Raw genomic sequence first — 23,892 nt, forward strand, 5'->3', positions numbered from 1 at the left:
TTTTTTTTCTTTTAAAATTATTGCAATGTTATTACTTTTGTTGGATTAAAAAGCACTTTACTTGTAATTTACAAGAAAAAAAATACAAGTCTTGCTTTCGTAGAAATATTAAGAATAAAGGTAAATGCAAAAGAATTGCAGTAAAATTGATAGTTGTGTCTGAAAAAGGTTAGTAAAACAGTTTCTTGAAACTTAAGGATTTTTTTGTCCCATATAACATATAACAAAGCAATCAAACACACAAGGAAATTCAAAGTTCTGCCGCTTTCAAAGTTCAACAACCCTTTGTGATCAACCAACAAGTCATGTGTCTTGACTGCGTGAGTCTTAATCCTCCACAATAAAACAATTTACACAGCAAAGACGGCAGATTTGGTGATGAAAATGTGACTGGATAAGCATCCTACAACCCCAACAGCACCAACCATGCAGAAGGTCAGATCTCTCCCAGTACCTGGTACTGAACCACTCTGCACGTCCCCCCACAGAGGGGGAGGAAGCCTGGCAAACGGGTGGAGGGAGGGGAGGGACAGCGGCTGCACGAGGACTGCTACTTAACAGGTCTAGACATTTTGAGTGGATTGACATGCTGCAGATCAGGCTGACATCCATGACAGCCCCAGCAGGGACTTTAACACACTTCACAAAGTAATGAGTCCAAAGAATATGTTTTATTTGGAAAATTCTGTCAAAATGAGTCTGTTTAAATTATAACCAACAGACCCACAGATAAAAACTACACACATGTAAATTATTGAAGTCAACAACTTCTCGCCATATTTGGTCTTCATTTTATCTGAAGATCAGGAGCAGAATCCCACTGAAAGGACTTGTTTTCCCATTTCTGCTTTCTAACTTTTATAGGTCATCCCATATATATTTGACAAATGGCCCCTTCTGATTACTTCATACATTTCTGACACATTTCTCCTTATGCAAATATGTTTCAACCTGTGGTAAAAAGTTTACTCCAAAACTGTTTTCTGTCTTGTGTGAACCCTCTTAACTTTAATCACACAGGGGTTTTTCAACTGTCAAATACATTTGTTCATGTTAGATTATGGTGCTCTCTTTTTCATAGCTCATAGAAACACCACGGAAATAAAGATAAAAGAATTCAAAGTGTATTTCATCTCAAAATGTAGACAAATGACAGAGACTGAATCTACCTATCTAACATTGAGTTATGAGGTGTAAAAAAAACAGTCCCCAAACAATTTTTGTATTCTTGTGATAGAAAACAAACTATTAATTGCAGTCTAATCAATAGTGCAAAAATAATTCTAGCAAAGCTTTTAAACCCCACAAGACAAACTAATAGTTTTTGTCTACTCAGATAAACTTTGGACCATCTTATTTACATACAGCGGGGTAAAAAAAAACATTTATCATTCAAGTATTTAGCAAATTTTCTTTATACCGTAAATAGATGAGAGATGTTTGTAATGTTCATCATACGCTGTAACTGTGAGAGACACAGTTTAAAAAAATGTCCAGGAAATCCCTTTTTATGATTTTTATAGTAGCCCATTTATTTGTATGACCCTATATTCAGGCTCTAACACTGACTGTAGATAGAAGTTTATTACTTGTCACTTCTTTTGTCAGCCGGGGGACGATGCATGGTTTGCCTGCTTCATCATCATGCGACTATTTATGCTGCATAACGTTTGAACTTCTGATTTTAGGGCTTTTTTCCATTTAAAATAGTCTTTAAAAAAAGATAAAAACGCATTTATCATTTTTCATCTATTTGTCCTATTTAGGGTTCATCTAAATCTCCGTTTTTTGGGGGTTTTCTTGGTACCATGTAAACTTCAGAAGTTCACATGAGAACATTTATGCAGTGTAAGCATGCATTTTAATCCATTTAAGATTTAAATTTTAAGACAGAATTATCTATTAATTTTATGGTTAAACTGTCTGTGACCTCTGAGAGCCACAAAAATGTGCTTGGTAATTTCTTTTTCATCAGAAAAACCCTAACTAGTTCACCAGCACTCCTGGACTCAGAGGTCATTAAAGCACAAAAAATGTTCCTGCAGGCAAAGCAACAGTGCAAAAGAAACAGAAACAAGACAAAAATATTCTTAATTTGTAGCCCAGAATAAAATCTCCAACTGATGCTGTGACTTTGACCACTACACCCAAACTTGAGTCAGAAACATCCAGAGTATAAATCCTCACTTTGACTCAATGAGTCTTTATGGAAAAGCTCAGTTCGTGTTTAGAAAAGAACCTTCTGCTTATAGAGAGGTAAAAAAAAAAGGAGATTAACCCTTGTGCTATCCTAGGCACTTTAACGTTGGGAGTTGGGTCATCTAAGATAGGAAAGTTCTATAGCCACATTAATAAAAAACAGACGATTTTTTTCACATTGTCTGCATCCAGTGGATAAAAGACTCTGAACGTTACTGTGTGGAGATGCTATAAACTGCATTAATCTGTTCCAATAATAAAGCTTTCTTCTAAAGCTGTTTGTTGTTGCTTCACAGTTTAAATACATTTTTATACTTTTCCAGCACAGTTGTAATAAAAACGTATTTTTTTCATAAAAAAAATTCACAACTCCAATGACAACATTTTAAAGGAGTTTGTTTTTTTATTCAAAACATAATCTGAGCATTCAATGAAATAAACTCTTATAGGTAAAATCAGATTACTGGGGTCATAAATTCATAAAAATTGAATATTTCTGTGAGTTTTTAACCAATCGTGCTTTTTCTTCTTCTTGTGGTAAACAACTGTTTAACCTCGTGTGCAGCTCTAATAATGTCTACTTTGACAGAGCAGCTGTGGTTTCACATTGACCCCTTTTGGGTGAGAAGTTGTCTTTTACTAAATTTCCCTTCGGGGATTAATAAAGTTGTTCTTGAATCTTTATTAGTGTCATTCTTGTTCTTTACGTTCACATGTTCATTTTCACCTAAAAAACGATCCTGTGGTGAGTTTGAGCAGCTCTTCTCTGAAAAACTGCTATTAGACAGAGGAAGATGCTGGCCTGTTTTCTTAACCCGGAGGTGATTCTGGCTGTTCCCGCTGACACCGGTGGGAGCTTCAAACTCCCGCTGTCATCACTGGCTCCAAAATTCTCTGTCAGCCTCAGATGTTTCCTTTCTTTGCTGTACTTTAAAACCCCTCAACTATTTTTGTTCATATACCTAATTGTAATTGTCACATGTCATTTATGCCCAGCTGACATTTTTCAGCCAATCAGAATAAATTATGCCCCTTGGGAGTACCAACCTCTTTCTCTGTCCCTTAACTGTAGTCAAAATAAAAACCCTGAGGGCCAGAATATTTTGTGACCCCTTCCTCCAAACAGGAAGAAGAAGCCAAAATGCCATAGATTTCTATAGAGGAATAAACAGCTATTACTTAGTCATTCTATTTGTAAGAATAACCATTCTTGTTTTGCTACCTTTTTTTTTTCTTAACACGTTCTTGTTTCTTTTAATTGTTTCTTCCTATTTTTTCTGTATTGCAAGTTATTCATGTTATAAACTGACCAATCAAATGTCTTAATCAAAGTAGGTGATTGGCAAGAGTGGTTGCCATAGAAATGTTGACTCAGACCGATTCGGATCACTCACTGCTCCTTTCATGTCGTCGGGCTCCAACATGGCGGCGTCCGTGTAGCAAAATAAAATGGCAACTGAGTATATTTTGTTTGGTTGGAACCTGAAATAAGTCATTTTCTTTGGGTGACATCACACTCCCTTGGTACATTTCTCAATTGTCATCAATGGTTGTTGCACAATTGCCCTGATATACGATAATCTGCCTCATTTTTGCGTGGTGTCACAACAATACCATTCATTCGAACGCCCAAGGAACCGTTCTGTGGTGGACCTTTGCATCACAGCAACCAAAAAAAAAAACTGCAACCGTACTCTGGGACGGAGCAAATGGTGTGATGTGAAAAGACCCGTAATAATGGGCCAAAGAAAGCTACAGGGGTTGGCCGTGTCAGGGGTCAGACGTTCTCCTGATTACGAAGTTGCATGCATGTCGTGAACGGGTTTAATAATCTGAAAAAGCTAAAGTGTCAACACAGTAAGCAATTGACAAACAGCTGCGAAACAAGTACGCTACAGAAGGCCGGGCCCTTCTCAGAATGTTATAGCTGCAGTTTGTGCCTGTGCTGTAACCTGAGCCACATTGCCAGACCGACCCACCCCACCCCCACCCCCACCTGCCTTCCTCTGCCAATGGAGAGGAAGGCAGGTGGCAGGTTTATTTGGAAAGATGAAAATGGGATAAATAACAGAGGTTAAGAGGTGTGAAGGGATGGGAAGGAGGGTGGAAGGGGGCGGGCTGAAGGCAAAGACCATAAAAAACTGTTAGAGGGCGAGGTGAAGTTAGGGTCACTGCTCACTCAGGGTCCCATGTGATGTCATTCCACCAACACAGCACACGTCCTCTGCTGCTCGGGAGCTAATAGGTTCACCTAAAGCTATAAATCCTGGTGAAATTTATAGATTCTGATCATTAAGCTGAAAACCCCCCCGGTCATAGGTTAGAAAACCATTTCACTGATGATCCTTTTTTATTATTATTATTATTATCTTTTCTTTCGTTTTGTTTCAGTTAACTTTAAACTTCAGATCTGGGCTATAAAGCCCGTTACACATTTCTATTTCACCCCACTAACTTGTGTTTAATTTGTGCTAAAGCCCTGTGGCATGAAAATTGGCTGAACTAAAAGAACTGTCGGAAAAAACCATTGAGCCAAAATGTGCATTACAGTAATATTTGACAGAGACGCTGTAGAGCGCATTGTGGCGCGGATTCCGCTTGTTTCCACTTGTTTAAGGAATTGTCTGTAGGGGTAATGCAGGTGAGACACAAACAGCATCCGCTTCCATGATCACACATGCTTAAACACTGGGTTTGTTTCTGTCAGCCATTCATAAGAAAACATGTCTGCTCACAGGAGTAATTAGGTGAGAGGGCTAGAGCCTTGCCGCTTCCATAAAATGACTGTGAGGGCTCTAAAATGGAGGGCTGGTGAGGCTGGGTGGTGGACCGCAGCACCTCGTGAATTCTGTAATTTGCCGTCTGTTTTTTCGCTCCGAAAAATTTCTTGGAAATGTCCTTTTCCTGGATGATTTTATTGCACAAGAGCCTATGTTTTTCTCCATGGTAACGACATAACAGCAGAGCCCAAACTGAGCTCTGACTCAACAAACAGAACTCCGCAAAAAATACCCATTTCAGGACCAGAGTTCCCCTCTCACCAATTTGCTCGCCTTTCATGCAAACCCTGACTTAAAAAGTTGAGGTCAAATGATTGCACAGACAGCTACAATTAATCAGGGCACATATGAGGGAGCTTTGCTGGCTTGAGACGTACCTCAGGTGTTTGCTGTTAGCTCGTGGTAGCCGTGCTTGAAGTTTGCATCCATTGGACAAAGTGTTACGTAAAAAATGTGTCTTTTTTTATGGTGGGCTGAGCTGGAAGGACGCAGGCGCTTTGTGGCACTAATGTTGGCACTAAAGACACGCAGGCCAGGGATTAGTGTTGGAAGCAAGCACAGACTTGAGTGTGGGACATGATGTATGTAACTATGTAATCTCTATGGCCTTTCACCCTGCAAACCTCAAAGACACATGGGAGCACAGAATCCCAGAAGAAAACAAAAAAAAATGCAGCTTGCACAATAAATAATGTAACCGCTGGCAAGAGTTTCATGCTCCTTCGTGAAGGTGCAACCTTTTTAAAAATGCATTCCTGTTATGTAAAGCGAAGAACAAAGCATAGGAAGTCCTACCAACCTGTCCTTGAATCATATTAGGTATACCACAGGAGGATTTGGTTCACAATTTCCTCATTGGTAAGCTGTCGACCTTCTTGTCTTGTTTAGTTAAGGCCAGCTCTAAGAAAATACGAGGCGTCTGCTAAGTTGTAACTTAAGCCGGCAGTGAGCTGCAGCTTCAGCTGCTGCTGAGCAGCTGTGGGGCCGTTTGCATGTATGGCTGCTCTCAGACACACCGAATGTTTGTCTGAAAAAGTCACCCTCCAAAAAACATGAAACCATAACTGTGTTGTTGTTTTTTTTTACATTCTCCTTCATGTAAGGTGACTGAAAAAAGGGGCATGGAAAGCGACCGACTTTTCTTTTTGCCTCTTTGGTTCTCCCTGTGTCGTACTCCCTGTCTGCCTTGTAGTGAATGCAGAGGAGTATGCCATAGGGAGGGGAGGCCCTACACAGGAACTCAATAATAACTTTCAGCAGTCTAGCCAGGAGGCTGGAAGCCCAGACTGCGGCTGTTCCCTGCTGTCCTCCTTCCTCCCTCCGCATAGGCCAACACTCCTCCCTTCACCCTCCTCCTCCTGCTGGCCTGTGTCTGCTCCACAGGACTGATGCATTCTGCAGACAGGCCATTGCTCTTAAAGAGACACAGGCCACATTTTTATCCCCTGAATCACTGCAGTGGACGGAATGACTAAAGCAAGAGTCTGTTATTTCCAGCCTCTCTACCAGGGTGCAAGGGCTTTATTTTTGCCCTTCTTCTTAATGATGGAGGTGCTAACAGAATACAAATTGTGAGAAGCTTAATAAGCCAAAGTATGTGGAGAGGCGCTCCATGAATCTGAAGCGATTTTTCTCTCTCGCTGGGACTGGCTTTGAAGGTGCCTTTGATGCTTTGCCTAAAGTTTTGCAAGTGCAATCAATGCTTTTAAATAAACAAATGAATCATTATTTCAAAATGAAGGTGGTAAAAACACAAAAAACTGTCACGCATGATTGGGATGAAGTTGCCTGGACACAACCTCAACAAACAGCTTTTTTTTGTCAGTGATTTAATAAGCTCCTTATTGTGGAATTAGTTATTTAAAGATCCACTGTAATAAAAATTGTGTTTTTCTGAATTTTTTAACATGGCCTTGTGGTATTTTTCTCATGATAGAGGACATAAATAAAGAAAATGAAACTTAAAACTGCATTTCTAGTAAAAAGCTTGTAGTTGTGATGTATAAAATCCACTGGGTGGGCCACAAGCTCCCTGCTCCGTTCCATTCTGATGCATCCGACTACTACAAATAGAGCCATGTACGTCTTTGTTTTTTTCATCCGAGCTGGTATCTGGCTCTAAACTGTACGGCTGGATAGCTATAATATTGTTCATTAACACTGTTTTTGTTGCACCGGTAATGTTAGCTTAGAGGTGTGAGGGGCTGTAAGCTAGCGGGAGAGCGTATAAAATGGTGGGTGACGGGAAATGGGGGCGGGCTTACTTTGTGCAAACAGTCCGAGGTGAATTGTATTAATAAACTACTATGTCCTACAGATTTAGCTTTTATTTTAGTGGCTAAAAACAGCATCATCATAATTAAAAGACCACTGGGAACACTTTTACAATTAATTAAAGACAGTTGAAGTGGGTTTTTACAACAAATATCTTTTTCTGTTTTGGTCCGTTTGATGAGAAGAAAATAAAGATGTACATTCACCCCCCCCCCCCCCACCACCACCACCACCAACCTTAAAAACAGCCATAAATACAAACTTATTGAAGCCGACAGTTAGAAACTCAAGTGTTGTCGTGCAAATGTAAAAATCCTTGTCAGTGTTAATAAATGAAAACCCCTTACACCACATTTCCCCCTGTTTTACGTTTCAAACAGAGCTCAAGCAGAGCCAGGACTGAACACCGCCATGGTAAGCACAATGCGAAGGCAGGGAAACAATTAAAATTTTAATAGAGTGGAGTGATACAGAAACCTACAAGGCTGGGGCTGCCAAACACCCTCTAATTCTCTTGCTATCAGCACTTTTCCTCTACTTTGTTTAAGACTATGTGAGGGCCCAAAAATCCTACACTGCCGAGAGAAGGAGGTCAGTATGACTAATTTATATGGATCCACTTAAATAATTCCTTTAAAAGAAAAAAAAAATCTCTGAAATGCTTGATCCGTCAAAGTACACCTTAATGCACCAGAAAACAAAATATTTGATGAGTTCAATTAGAAGATTTAATCATTATTTGGTTTTGTCAAACAAAAAAATCTCAATAAAATCAACCAGGATGTTGATAAACTATTTTTGATGGACACCCGTGTTTTCTCCTGAACAGAGTGGATGCGACACAAAGTTTGTGAATGATGAAGAAAGAAGGATGCCATATCAAAATCTATGTAAATCAATTTTGGAAACAGGCAATAAAAAGATGAAACTGGAGCTGATAATGACCCCAGAGTTACCACAAATACTACCATACCGACTCATGTTGGATGTGCAAAGAAAAAACAAGTTCCATATTAGAGGAAAAAAGCTACTTCTGACCAAAAAGGATAGCAAAACATCTCATTGTTTGTTACTCGGTGGCTTGTAGGGCATTTTGAAAGGGTGACACATACCCAAACAACAGAGCGCCGCTTAATCACCAGCGTTTATGCAGCCGCATAATTCTACACCATCTGCAGGGCTCAGGTCTGATCTTCTGCATGGAATTGCAGACATGCTTTTTGCACCACAGTCCTCTGAAACATTTTAAATATACAACAAGCTCATAAATTAAAGCAGATCTCTTGATCTGAATATATCATCGTGCACAGCGATGAGAGGTGTTTTGTGGGGATACGCTCTCAAACCTCTTCACCTCAGAAGACAGATGCGGGATGAGAAAAAAAAAGGAAAAAGGCAATGAACTTCTGACCCGTCATTCAGACGGCAGAGGAAGCTTTGCAGCTTGGGGGCAACCAGAGTCCACCACCTACTCAGTCTCTCTCACCCTCCGTGTTTCACCCCACCATCTCATAAAGCTTCAGTAAAAAACCTCCTGCTCCCCCTTTTATGGCTGCCAGATGGTGGGGAGGCCTCCTTTGCATGTGGACTTGCCTCTCTAGTCTAGTAAAACCAGCTGACCCCAGTAACATAAAAACTGCTATTTATGAACATGGCCAGAAACAAAACATACAAACATCCTGCCACTGAAACAGCCCAACAGCATCTCATTTCCCTAAGAGCCTTTTTACAAGATGAGAGTCGGATATGTATGCATGTGTACCTTCACGCTGGAGCGGTGCTGAGGGCCAGATGTAGTGGCTGCACCTAGGAGCATATATTTTCTTGCTGAAAGGGGGTTTTATTTGCATGCTTTGGGTGTGAGCGCAGAACTTTTGGCAGAGTCGAAAATTCTCCCTGAGAAACGGCGAAGCAAAAACAAACAGAGCTGTCTGCATGCAGGTCGAAGCTGAACCGCAGAATCGCAGTCTGGCCTGAGGTTCGCAACATTCTGTTCCAGCACTGACCTCACCGAAAACAAACACTCAAGACCCACTCACCTCAGCCAAAAGGAGTGCATTCTGAGAAAGGAAAGTTCAGATTTGAACTCTGTGAACAACCTTCCCCTCACATGCTGCCTCTTCCCCAACGACGGGCAAAGTCAACTCCTTTCACACAGTTGCCACTTCTGTGGGAGTTTCGCCCTTTGACGGCATGCTCGGACTGAATTCAGCGTTTGACAGAGAGCAAAGTTGGATGGGAAAGCGGGTTAAAAGGCCACGGATGGCCTCGCTATAAAAGAGCAGTCAAATCAATAGCTTCCTTTCACTGCGAATCAATTAAAGTTATTATCTGCTGTTCCAATAACAACTGTCTTCCCCCCTCTGCTTACCTCAGATAGCCCTTTTTTTTCCATCCTTCTTTATTTGTTTGACCAGTTGTAGTCTACCATTCACATGCCTGCAATTCAACCTGACCTCAGAGTAACCCCTGGCATGGCTGCCTAAGCTATTAGGTTAGCTGTGTCTGCAGGTTATTGGTGTGATAAAAGTTTACTGTCCCTGCAGCCAGTCAGTGCTGCAGCTTTTTAATGCCTTGGAAGAACAAGTCTGTGGGACCTCTCACAGCAAAGTGACCATAAGTGCATGTGGTTGCACACGGTTACCTCGAAAAGAAATGTTTTGTGCCAAAAAGACAATGCTGAAAAGCAGTCTAGTTTGGCATGAATAAAACTAGAGCGCCTCCTTTGTGTCGGCTTTACGGAAATATCTAGACAGCGTAAAAGAGCAGCGGTTATCTGTGCTTTCTCCTGTGCTGCAGAAGCTGTGGGCAGCCCGACACTAACTGCAGGCTCAGCACTTCTCCTCATAGTCTCCTGTTTCAAGCCAAGTCAGAGAACAAAGGTAACGAGTGAAGCTGCTGCAGAGGTAATGAGGACAGAGGTATGCAGCACAGGAGTGTGTGCCCTCAATAACTGCTGCAGACTGTGATGGAGTCCTGTTGGACAGAAGGAATAGAAATCCTTGCAGCTGCTCTACACAGTCACTTCAGCCCAACTGCAGCCTACCCACACAGCAGTCACTGTAGCCCACTCCTTTTTTGCATTGCAGCTCTTTCTGTTACAAAATGGAAAAACCAAGCGTCGCCGGTACCGGCTGTGCTGGCAAAACTCTTCAGAAAGGGTTCAATTCCACCAAAGGTTTTAGCAGCAGATACCACCAACTGTTATTCACATCCATAAAACTGCCAAAAAGGTAGCTAAAAAGAATACAATTCTGTGTTATGTCAGGGGGGAAAAAAAGTGTGACAAGATGACTCTGATACTAATGATGCACTGTCATAGCATCAACCAAAAACGTGTCAGAGGGCAGAGCTGACTTTTAACAGGCGACACAAGCTTATCTCTGAGGATGACAAACCCTGCGAGCTGTGCTGTGAAGTGTTTTGATGCAGCGAGTGTAGAGAGCAGAGGAAATCCACACCGAAGAATCCCATCGAAAATTTCCTTCGAATTTTTTGGGCTAGAGCCGGTAATGAGATGAGCATTTCAATAACTTTAATCAAATCTAACAACTAACTGGGTACTAACTTTAAGACTGACGCTCTGACTGGTAAACCGTACAAGCAAAGGAAGTTTTAATGGAAGAAAATGTTCAACAGGAAAAGAAAAACTTCTGGAATCTACATTTAATGTGCACTTTAACTGCACTGATCCCTGACAACGATTGCTATTTTTTTTTGTTGCAGCGTGCAGGACTGCCATAAATGACTTAAGTCCAAATCTAAAGTCTAAATCCTCTATTCCTAAGAAGAACATTCGTGGATCCTATGTCCAAAATCTTTGTCTGTGGTGGTAAATAGAAGAATTCTATCATTATTATTACCTCCAAGTGTCTTTAATTTTGAAGTTGGACACATTCCTCTGAGAGGCTGTTCTGGAAGTTCTTGGCTGTAAAGCTGTGTGAGTGCCAGCCCCACCCCATTAAGACCGAACTCTGCACATCATGTGTTTCCACTTTACCGACAGGGTGGAAATGACCTCAACGCAGTAAAAGATGACAGGGGTGCTAGTGCTGTTCACCAGATGTGAGCAGAAAAAAAAAGGAGGAGGAGGCGGAGGAAGGGGAGAGAAAACCATTCGCCTGAAGAATTTACGGCAAAAAAACCCCCAAGGAGGCCTGTGATTGAGGGTTCAAGTCGAGCTCTGGAAGTTTCTGGTGTATCTCAGCGGCACTCATGGTGCACACACCCCTCCGCGTCCAGACAGACCCAGAGCTGCGCACATGCGCATGTGGTATGCATGTTTGCATGCATCCCTAAAAAACCCCACTGTCACTCCGGTGCACCTGCCGGCAGCACAAAAGCCACACTCTCCCCCGTGTCCGGCCGAGCCCCTTTATCCCATTTAGCACACCCTGCACAGTAACAAAAGCAGAGAAACCAGGGAGATGCAATGATGATAGGGCGATTAATCTTTTTGGAGGGGCTCATTATTACTGCAGTCTGTACAGTTGAGCAGCTAAAAGGGGTGACTAAAATATGTTTGTGTAGAGATGGACATCTTTGTGACGATGAGTGCAGCAACAATGTCCTGTCTTTGCCACAGGATTACATTCCACATGGGACAGGCGCTCCAACCAAACTACCTCCCACCAGTACAAAAGCACATAACATGTAAAAGAAATTGCCTTTTTCTTTTCTAAACTTATCATTTAAGACAAGGACGTCCAAGCTTTTTCAAAAGAGGGCCAGATTTAGTGAGGTGAGAATGTTTGAGGGCCACAATTTAGCCTGACTTTCTTTGAACTATTTTAATAACATTAAATGCAAATGAGCTATTGCAATGGCATACTTTTCATGTCATCAAAACACAATTTTTAACCAAAATTGCAGTCAATTTGGTGAACGTTCACTCCCAGTCAGGTAGCTGTATTTAGTAGCGGTGGAATGGTACACATAGTTGTACAAAAACGCTTTGGTACGGCAATTTCGGTTCAGTTTACTTTTGTACCGTTTCAGTTTTCGGTTTTTTGGGGTCCCCCCCCCAAATGTATTAACTTTGCGCCGAGGCGGAACTAATGTTAACCGTGAGTTTCCGCCGAGACACTATGTTGTCTGTGCTGAAGCTGGTGCTAGCGCGTGTGCAGAAGGGGGGGGGCACGCAGTGCAAGAGTGTGTTGCTCAGTTCGCCGGAACAGTAATAAAAAAGGTTTCCTCCAAAAGAATGGAGACTGGTTCTTTTATTAACCCGCTCTGGAGGCTCTGAGGGTCCGAACGGGGACTTTTTGTACCGAAAACATACTAAAAATGTACCAAACAGAGCCCAATGAAATTCTGAACTGAACCGAATTGAGATTTTAATGTACCGTTACACCCCTAGAAGTTAGCATGGCCTCTTGATATATTGAACTTTTTGAAAACAGTCAAAGTCTCTTTGCATATTAGGCAGACACAGTTGTTTCATTTTTCACTAAAAAAATATGCCAGTTTCCACTTGTCCTGGAAGTGGTCAACTATTCTTTTTCTATGTCCAGTTGACATTTTAGAAATAAGCTAGAAAGCGTCAAAGGAGGGTCGCACAACAGTGTTGCCACAGGTTTACAACGGGTTAAAACACAATTTAGCCCATCAACATCAAGAAATTGTACACAATTGCTGAAAATGCTGGGGTCCAAATATTACTGATTTTAAGACAGGAGCCTGCCGACCAGTTGAAATTTAAATGCAGGTGTCTTTTGGCCCACGGGGCGGACTTTGGACATGCCTGGCTGAAGAGAAAATCAGTATGAACGCTTAAGGTTCATTTGTCAGTGGAGCACTGATGGTCTGTGGAAATAAATCAGTGATTTTTTCTGACTGGGAGACATCTGAACCACAACAGAACCGGAGAGAGTGCTTACGAGTTTTCCTAAGAGCCTGAGTAGCTGCTTTGGGTTTTTTTAGACGATGTGTGCGAAGCTATTTCCTTTTCTTGACGTTGGCTATGCACTTCTTAAGACACAAGGCTTTTAATAGTACTCTCATTATAGGATAAAGGGTAGGCCTGCTTTATTTCAGGTCATGGATGTGTGTGTCGTCAATGCCACAAGCACAGACGAGGCAGGCTGGTACCACCATGAGAGAGCGGGCAAATGTGCTACTACAAGACACCTGCAGAAAAGACAAAAGGGGCCAAGTTGGTGGCTTGGACTGCGAAATTAAACCTCCTCTTTACGCCTGTCTTTTTAAAGAACAACAGACAAAGAAAGAGTTTTTTACTGAGTCTTGGTTGGGGCAGATGGCCAAATCTTTAGCAGACGGTGTTTGCAGAGATGCGGTGTGTTCTGGTTATTAACATGAGGTCACATAGAGGGAAAAGGGTCTACCTGACCATATGATGCTATGGCAAAGACTGACAGATCCTGGGGTGACTCTAATACTGAATAAATAAGGTTCTCTCCCTACTCCAGAGTCTGCTAAGACAGCTGTGCTGAATTCATTTGACACGCATGTCTGCTGACAATGCTGCATTGCTACATCTCTGCAGAAAGCATGTTTTGCTGGTCTGAAGCTCGCACAAGAGCTTGCAGTAGTTCAGAACGGGGGGAAAAAAAGCAGTTAAGTTCTGAACTAAACCCACACAAAGTCATGTTTGGAGAAATATTTGGTTGTAGTTGGTTTGAAGCTTTGAGAGGCAGATGTTGAGATGCAATGCTCAGGTGGCACATCAAATACATAAGAGGATAGGCATTCTGTAATAGCAAAGAGAACCAAGAAAAAAAAAGACCCTCTTGTGCATTTACCAAGAAACTGAGGATGGTTATTAGGTCATTTTGACAAAATATGCGGCCACTATGTATCTACCTATGGATGGATGATGAGTATTCACCCTTGCAAAAGAAGACAAGCATCCCTCACATCACTGGAGAACAGTGAAACATGTTCAGATCACTGTATGTAGGCCACAGACTCGTGCAGCATGTGCTCACTACAGCGGAGGTGGAGATCTAAGTATAATACAGTGTGAGGGGGAGTGCAGTAGGAGATCTCAGCAGAGGACAGGAAGAGAGCCTGTGTCGGTACCTCTGTGCATGTGTCCTACAAGGTCAAGGAGGCATCAAACTGAGGAGGTGAGAGACAGTTGAGGAGGTGTCAGTCAGGAAGGTCCCAGGTGATGGAGAGGAGGGCTTTGCACAGAGCTGGCCTTTGGGAAATGTGAGGCAGAGTGGAGAAGGAAAAGGAGGAGGAGGAGGACGAGGAGGAGGAGGAGAAAGCAAAGCAGGAAGGAGGGTAGGAGGAAGAAGAGGAGGTGAGTGCTGTGAGTTCCAGTGCTAGGGTCACAGAGAAAGAAGGTGGCAGTGACTGGAGGAGTGGGAGGTCTCTGACCTGTAACAACTCTTTGTACCGTGAGGTCTGTGCGTCTGCACTGCATGTGTGTGTGTGTGTGTGTTCTGGCGCACTTTTGAGCCCATCAGCCACAGAGCATGAAGTTCTTATTTAGCACAGGAAGAGCAGCTCTGCTTAGCAACCACAGGCGCCCTCCAATCACAGGCGCAGAGAGCAGACTCTGACTGAGGATGATTCCTTTTGGAGTGAGTGTGGAGTCTGACGGAGGCCTAAAAATGCTGCGGTCCAGACCTGCCCACATGCAGAAAGATACTCCAAATTGATTTGGACTTGAACTCTGAGACCAAAGTGCACTCGCACCCCACTGTGTCTCCCCCGCATCTCCCAAACTCAGCAGCAAATTCAAAGTTAATCTAAACCATCCTAATCCTGAAATAAAATATGCATATCCCACACAGCAACGGCATGGTACAAATCCTTGAAGCCTTCTGTTTTTTTTTCCCCTTCAGCACTGTGCAATAACCTGGAATGGCGCTAACTTGCAAGTGAACCGACCGTACCTCAACTTGTCTGATCTGTTAGCCGTCCTATCAAAGCAGGAGGCATGACCAAGTTTGGCCCAAATATTGTCTGAACACTGAGCAGTCTGTTTGGTTTACTTGTGTGAGCTAATCCTCCTGATAGCTTTGAAGGTGTTTGGTGGGCGGATTGTAGGCGAGAGCAGCATGCCGATTTGTCATATGGCACCAGCAGGGCCTACTTCTGCTCTGGCTGGAGCTCCATTAGCACATCTCCAATGTGGTCTAACAGTTCTGCGAAGCTCAAGGCCGTTAGCGGGAGAAAATGTAAAGGGACAAATATTGCACTCTTCAGTTCAGCACCTGCAAATGGTATGTGGTACCGAACTGCTGCTGTACCGCCAATTCAAACGCTAATTGTAAAATTCCAGAGGGACTTGCTACAAACTGTAGGGCGACGTCTGATTCGTACTGGATTTCTGACGTGGCTGTCTACAGAAGATGGCAGTTCTGATGTGCGCTATGGTCTCTGCATTCCAGGAGTTATGTGGGATTATCAGACTTTAAAGCCCCCTGAGTGCAGCTTAGTAGCTCAGCGAGCAGCAGATGCAGACTCCAGGATTTCCTGTCTATGCAGCAGATGGGTCTGACTCTTAATCACAGGGCTGGAAATCAGGAGGTGATCGAGGAGGAATTGATGATGATTGTGGAATAACACAAACTCAATATGGGCATCTGTTCTGCCACCAACAGCCCAACAGACAAGCTAACTCCTCGACACTGATCATCATCCTCCCTCGCTCCTTGAGTTATACAAGGAGTCCTTCACACGTTAGAGCTATGCTGTGTCACTGAGGCTTAGAGAGCAGCAGAACGCCATCCACGTGAACGGATCAGGGACAGAATCAGGCTAGACAGAACAACCTGAAACACCTCCCATGTTTTGTCTGAAGGCTTTGCTGCCATTAATGTTTCATTTTCTGACTAGTTTGAATAAAGAAAAGCAATGGATGACAGGATCAAAAAAGCTAAAAAACGTTTTTGACACTTATTTGAGAATATCCATTTCAGAAATCAACCTGCATTGTGCTTGAACACAGGTTTTACATTCAAATTGATCAAACAATCCGACCAGATAAATAGCTGAATGAGAAAAAGCTTTCATTTTCAATCCCTGGGAAATTCCCAGGGATGACTGCTAAAAATGCTGCTTCTGATTTTAAATATGTTCATCAAAATGTCTCCAGGCAAATTTCCTATTTTACCCAAATGATGTAACAAGAACAAAACCAACAAAGGACACTGCAGCTGAGGGTCAAAACAAGGTAAATAAAGCTCAATATAGTTTTAAAGTCCCCCTCTGATGAAAATCATATTTGTTAAGATTTTGAAAAGGTACATGTAGCATTTTTCTTATCAAAGAGAACAAATGTAACAAAATTTCCTTTCATTTTTGCGTTTCTGAGTATATCTCCTTTTAAAACGCTGTTAATCAAACTGTCTCAAAGACGCTCTTTTTTTTTTTGTCTCAAAGACGCTCGGCTTGAATTAAGAGCTATTGTGATGTCACAACGCGCATGCGCATTGCACAATGTCCCTAAACTGCCCCGTCCACAGTGCTCAAACTCAGGTGCAGGAGAAGAGAAGATGGCATTGGTATTTCTAAGCGCGTCCAAGGCGGGATTTTGTTGTTGGGGTAAAAACAAGAATAAAATCAGGGGACCTTTTTTTAATTATTGCCTCAATGAAAATAAGAAAAATATCATAAAGTCCAGGAGGCCCAAGCAGGATAGCTCCTCATCCCACAGCAGGTCACTATCTGGTGCCATCGGCCTTCGGACAGACTGTCCAAAGTGTACTCGCCTTCGCCCAACAGTAGTGGGTACTGTTAGCTGATTTGGTTCAGATGGGTACCAAACGCACTACTGCCAGTGTGCTCCACCCATCGCTCAAATTGCCGCTGGACCTCAGATCGCGTCTGTACCGTTGACTTAACATAGAAACTGGCCGCCTCTGCCGCGCGAATCGCGTTCGATGTGAACGCAGTTTAACCTTAATCCTAAACTTAACCCTTCCTGTGGGTCCGTGCGGCTAAGAAAAAAGTTCAGCACTGGTCGCACGTATTCGGAACGTTTCGTGTGAATATTTATTTATTTCTGTCGTTTCATTTTATTTGCTGTGCAAATAATTTCAACAATTTTAACCGTTTCTGAGACTGTCAGTTGGTCTCAACCCCCTCCCCCCCTTGTGTCAAACTCTTCACTCATGCAAGACGCAGCTTGCATAGAGGGGGGTTGGGGGCGGAGCTACTTAGCTCAGTACTAATGACCACGCCCACATAGAGAAGATTTTGGTAACAGAGGCTTCAGATAAACATAAAATAAGGCATTTAAAGACACTTGGGTTGTGGGATTTTGGTTAAACACTTCATAATCATCATTTAAAAAACGCTGGCAACATTCTTGTTTTACAAAATTGTCATAGGTGGACTTTAAATGACTTTAATAAAAATTCAGAGTTTGATTTATTTAACATGTCACTTGGAATTTTGACCAATGTAGAAAATGTGTTTAATTTTGAGTGCTGACTCATCTGCCACCTGCACACTGAGACTCTGTTTTTCTTTTTAAAAATACATCCAAGTAAGATTTGATTTTCACTTGTGAATGTTTAAAGCTCTTTGTGATGCTAAAAGTATTGATAAAGCTAATAATTTTGATGATTTTTTATTGGCAGAATCCATTTTGTATGTTAACTTTATGTCAATAATATTTTAAAAACATAAAATGTATCAAACTTGATCCTTTTAGTTGATTTTTCTGAGATTATTTATTTCTAAAGTAGGTAATGTCAAATATTGTTTAAAAAACCTAATAAATGAAGGATTTTTCCATGCTTCTCCCTGCAGACGGCACCACTAGCTCCAATCTGTCTCTGAGCTTCTGACCAACAGACTGGCGTCGCAGCAGATTCACAAGCCTGAATTTAGCCCCCTGAGAGAGGCTGGAGGTTACAGACCTGTCCATGCAGCACCCACAAAAACAAGGCACTAACAAAGAGACTGCTGCACTTCACAGCCTCTGAAAGCCCGGCGCTCAAACAAAGGAGGCGGCAAGTCTTTAGCACACATTACCCATGAGAGAGCCCCAGCTGACAACCTTTAAACATGGGGTCATCACTGGCAGAATGAAGGCCACAACCCCTGGGATCTCCTGACACCCCCCTTGGTCGCAGCACACCGCTTCTGCTTTGGCCACAACACTCTGGCCAGCAGTCAGCAGCGGGGCTGACTGGGGTGGGGGGTTGATGGGACTTAACTCATTTCTTCAAGGCAGGAGAATCAGAAAAGGACAGTAAGTTTTGGCTTGGGAAAAAAGACAATTAAAAAAAAAAATCAAAATCTGAATTCTGCAGCAGGTGGGGTTGATGCCTTTGTGTGTGGGCTGGGTCAAGCAGACCCATCAAGGACCAAAGAGATGAGCAATGTCAGCTTGCAGGACTTAGAAGAGGTCAGCAGACAGATGGGAATGGAAATGAGCCTGCAGTGAGCTCATTTTAATCTGGCTCATACAGCTGATCCAGATTGCCTGTTTACATGCAAACACACGTGTATACTCGATATACATAAAGGCACCCACACGCACACACTCACAGAGCAAAACGCCGTATGAAAGGTCGGAGGTGGTGAGAATAAACTTTTATCCCCAAAAAAATCACTTTACAGCATCATTTAACCTTCAACTCGCTGGTTTACTTCAGGTCTGAGGCTAATTGCATGGAGTGAGGAGAACAATGGGATGGAGTGGCATAAATTGGCCTCACTTGATTGGTTTTAATATCCAACTTCATTATTACGGGTCCATGCTGTTCTCCAGAGCCTCCTTCTGCCTTTGACTGATGATTGATCGCGCTGCCCCCACTTCTTGGGGATTTTGTTTTTTACAGTTTAATGCTCAGAGGTATTTGACTTTGACCAGAGAGATTTTTTTTTCAACTCCAATCCTCTTTCTTGAAGATTTCCATGGTAATCAGAAAAGTTAATATATGAATGAATACAAGGTCAGCACACTGGAGCAAGTCATTTGAATAAGACTTAAAATTGGAATACTTTTTACAGTAGAGTGGAAAAAAAGCAATTTTTTTATTCAAACTGATCAAGAAAGGTTTTTATTGGAAAGAGAGTTAAGAACGTGTTGGGTATATTTCCCCATCCTTTATCCAGAAGCCATCTGGCCAGTGGACTGGACACAACGGCACGTGATTGGATGGTGTGAAAAGAATGGGGGTTGGCTGGGTCATTGTCTTTGGGGAAAGGTCAGAGGTCATGGCCCCTTGACAACACATGTCAAGGCTTGGCTCACACACCTTACATCTTGTGAATGGGAGAGTCTGTGGTGTCCTCTTTGCAATCTGCCCTCGTCCACACATAAAGCAAACAGCTAAATCGCCAAATGCTGAGATTTGCTCCTTCTGCATTTGGGATGCATTGCATCTTCAATGTAAAACTTGATTGTCGGGCTGTAATGATTTATTTTCACAACGATTCCATTCGTATCATAATTTTTGGTTGATGATACAATTTAGAGTCAGTATTGGTTCATTTGGAACGATCCAATTCACTGACCTAAAATTGATCCGGTGTGACTCGGAGGGAAATACCTGGTACTGAACAGGGGAAGTTTTCCAGAGAATCAAATGTAAATTAACTATATGTACAAGTATTAATGGGTAAATCCATTCACATTTTAGTTTCCCAAAGTTCAGCCCACTGTTGTTTTTCCACATCCAAATAATCCAAAGGGAACATTTTAAAACAAGTGTTTCCACACAATGGACTGGAATGATGGACTGATCAGTTTTTGCTGACATCAAATATGTGTTGTCTGCTGTTTATGCACTTTACATCATGGTAAAAATAAACCTACCGTCCCTGAATCCAAATAGCATTTTCCAATATCGATTCATTTCATTTCGAAAAGATTTTAGAATGGTATAAGTCGATTCAATTAACACAGATCAGTCTGGTTGGATCGTAGGAATATAAATCCATTCATCGATTAAGTCTATTAATCGTTACACCCCTACTTTATTGAAATTTGCTTCAAAAACCATCAGCTTTAGTGAACATGCTGCATCAACGGTGATCCTTAACTTTTGACAACGGTGTATCTGCACGCCAGGAGGGAGTCTAGACAGATGATACAAGCAGACAAGGTAACCTGTCTCTTATTAATAAAACACCCTGACATAAGAGAGAGACTGTGGCAGGCCGATAACATTGTGTCTTCATTTCACGGGTAAGCTGAGCCAGACGCAGCCTGTGAGTCCCAGTCCGGCCTTTCAGCAGCTTGGCCTGTCAGGCTGATGTATGGGAGAGTGCTGGTGTGCAGCTCCCCGAGGACCCGGCCTGTCTGCTAACTGGGACACGACTGACAGTGAACTGCAGCCAATATGCACTGCCCCCTTTGCCAATCTGCCTCCATGATGCACACTTTATCACACACACACACTCTGTCGGGGCAGAACTCCACATTGTAAGGAAACATATGACTTTCAAACCATACATCCAGAAGTCCTGACTGAGGAAGTCATCTACCCCAGGTGCAATTCTTAAAAATAAACGTGGATTTTTTTTGAGGGTCGGAAGCATTGAGTTGCATAAATGGGCAGTTTTGTAGGGAATATTGAAAAAGGAAGCGTTTCCTTTTCAGAGTTTTTCTTACTTTGTTCTTAGGGATGCAGCGTTCCCTTCATGAGACATTTTCTGGCTCGTGTGGGGAGTGGAGCAGCGCCATGGTGATGCATGCAGAGATCCACTCATTATCAGAGTCCCACATAGCAGCTGCTCTGTGACGAAGAACCAGCCACCTCCTCTTCTGGCCCTGAGCTTCTCTGACCCACGCGAGCAGCCACAACCCCCCCCCCCCCCCCCCCACCCCCACACATCTCACACATTTCCATTTCCATATCCCAAATGTCATTGAACCCCTTCCTGGACCTCCCTGCCCCCCCCATCACCTTTCTCACACTCATAAAATCTATCATTGAGTTGCTTCATCATGATGCGGATGCCCTCAACCCCTGAGGAGGGGTCATGTGATGGGGTGGAAGGGGACTCTTCTCATCAAGTGTGGGAGGCTTTGTGTTGGAAGAAAATGTCTCACTGCCAACATTTAGACCCAAACAAACCGTCCCAGACAAAAGTGGCAGACGTTTCAATGAATTTTAGATGGAAAAGACTTACTCTGCATGCTTTACTGGACAGTTTCCCATTCGGATCAAATTTTCCTTTTAACTCTTTGAGCAGTTGCTCCAGGTGACTTTTCTCCTCCTTGTCGGTGTAGTCCGCGTCTAAAAGCACATAAACCCGCCAGTTGGAGGAGTCAAAGCCCCAGTGGACTGTCCGGTTTTCCAGCCTCTTGTGGCTGTGGACCACAAACTTGTGCGGGGGGAACATGAGTCTGCAGTCCATGCACTGGATGCAGGCGGCGGCCGGGCTGCTGTACAGTTCCGGAACAAACAGACCTTTACACCGCCCGAAGCACTCGTGGTAGACTTTGAAGCTCCTTTCGGTGCGCTCCAGCTCCAGGGAGCCCAGGTCCTTGTTGCAGTGAGGCGGGTAGGTGCCGCCGTAGATCAGAGCGTTGCAGAGGCGCTCCGCGTCCGTTTGGGTGATCAGCCCGCAGGAGGGCGCGGAGAACGGCAGGATGCCCACCACTTTGAGGATCTCCAGCTGGTCCGCGGTGCACCGGGAGCAGTAGATGTGCAGGTCGTCGCACACGGAGTTGATCTGTTGGAGCGAGAAATCTCTCAGGACGCTGTTGAGGATCTGCGGCAGGCACAGCCGCTTCTCCCCGCCGACCACGAAGCAGGAGATGGGCTCCCGCTCCAGCACCGTCTCGCACCGCTCCGTGGAGCGGTCGGAGGGGATGAAAAGTGGCCCGGACATCACCGGCGGGGTCTGAGCCGGCAGGGACAGCATGATCTCCGCGGATTTGCCATCTTTTCCGAAGAGCGCGTCCTGGTGCCACCGAGCGGAGAACGCCGCGGGGCCGCCGAGAGAGCGCATGGAGCTGAGATGAAACTGCTTCAGAGTTTGCTGAAGTCCGGGATGGGGCTGGAAGCTGGCGCCCTCCATGTTGTATTGGCCGGAGAAGGGAGTTCAAAACTCAAAATGAAAGGAGAAATTAAATTATCGGAACGGGCGTCAGCATCCGGCGGCGGCGAGCCTTCCCATGTCTGCAGAAAAGCTTCTGCGCGTCTGCTCAGCAAAGCGAGTGTCGCGAAGCTGCTGCAATCACAGGGCGCTTCCCCCCAAAAATACGCGCAAATAAAGTCACCAAAAGTGAAGTCGTTTGGTCCGACGTCCGCTCACCGGGCTGCCAGTTCTGCTCAGTGTTCCTGCGGTTTTACGCACTCCTAATGTGCGCCCGAAATAAGCTCGGTCTGCTCTGTCTGGCGCACAAGTCTGACTCCCTACTCACTCGCTCAGTGTGCGAGTCTCTCCCTCTCTGTTTGTTTGTGTCTGGTTCAGTCATTGAATCCCGGCCAGGAATGTGACTGACTCCCCGGGCTGGCTGTTCCCTCAGCCAGCGGTTCCTCCCCCTGTTACAGGGCAGCTGCACAAAGGGGAAAAAAAAAAAGCCTTTCTGAACCGAGGCGAGGGTGGAGCTGTGGAGAAAGAAGTTGATCCTGAGGATATAAACACAAACTCTCCACCTCCAGTGTAGAAACTCCGCACATTTGCGCACTTTTTGGACGGAAAATCCATCCGGGTTCCACACTTAAAACAGCTTCAATTGTTTATTAATTGCGAACTCTTTGGATCTGAAGAGCGCATTAAGAATTTACAGCTTCCAAACACACCAAATCAATACTGACCGCAGCACTTATATTAATGTCCGGATTATGGGATGTCTAGCTCCGCACACACACTTCTCATTCATCCATGCATGGATATACAAACCTTTAGTTTCAGAGCCGTTATGCCCTTCTAGAAACCTTTCTGTGCAGCCTAAACACACAGCTTCCTGTCTGGTTTTAATTGTTTCATTGTGCAGAGCTGGTCCTGTTCAGTTGCACGTGTGTTCAAGGCAGAGCATGAGTGTGGTGGCTCCTCCACAACTCAAGTTACTTTGAGATATTCAAAGCTGTTTTGAATTTGTGCATCTGCAAAAATGCATAAAGGTACAAATCAATAGAATGTGTAAGCAATAGCACCAAGAGCTAAAATGCAGTCCCTCATCACTACAGACTCCCAATAGGTGGTAAGAAAATATAAGTAAAAACTGATAATTAGAATGTTAAAGGTTTTATTGGCCTTTACCAATACTACTTTGGAGGTTTATTAATGTACAAACTAGAAATTATGATCTAAGAATAATCAATTTCTTTATGAAATTTGGTCTTTTCACCAAAACCGATGTTTTTTTTCCTATAAGCATGTTCAACTTCATGCTTACAATTTAAATTAAGGATTGATTTCTTTTTCCAAATTTCTGTCTCCTTATCTTTTTCTCCAACTAGAACTCACAGGATCTTAACCTAGTGAGTCTAGAGCAAATATTCACTTTATTCAGGACCCTGGTGTTTATCTGAATCACTGGTTGAATTTTTGGCTAAAGTTCTTTTAGATTATTTTAGATCAGTGAATCGGATTGTTCGAAATGAATCAATCTCAACTATGAATTGGAGCTTCAGACAAAAATGATAAGAAAGGTACTGTTGCTAAAACGAATCGTTCCACCCCCAATTCCAATACTTTTGAAGTCTGTACAGAGTGGCCTTTGAGAACAGATCTACTGTAAATGCAGATC

General features: G+C 43.3%; 1 protein-coding gene across 1 annotated transcript in view; it reads right to left on the reverse strand.

Annotated features, from left to right (window-relative positions):
- The window catches only part of skib (SKI proto-oncogene b), a 35,193-nt gene extending 12,466 nt beyond the window's left edge, over positions 1-22,727 (reverse strand). The window contains exon 1 of the mRNA XM_023954857.2: positions 21,321-22,727. Coding sequence (XP_023810625.1) covers positions 21,321-22,214 — 894 coding nt within the window. The 5' untranslated portion in view covers positions 22,215-22,727. The remainder of the gene's footprint in view (positions 1-21,320) is intronic.
- Positions 22,728-23,892: the final 1,165 nt, after the last annotated feature.

The sequence above is a fragment of the Oryzias latipes genome, chromosome 5 (assembly GCF_053564925.1).
Source record: "Oryzias latipes strain Hd-rR chromosome 5, Olatipes_Hd-rR_3.1".
In the NCBI taxonomy this organism is placed as follows: domain Eukaryota; kingdom Metazoa; phylum Chordata; class Actinopteri; order Beloniformes; family Adrianichthyidae; genus Oryzias; species Oryzias latipes.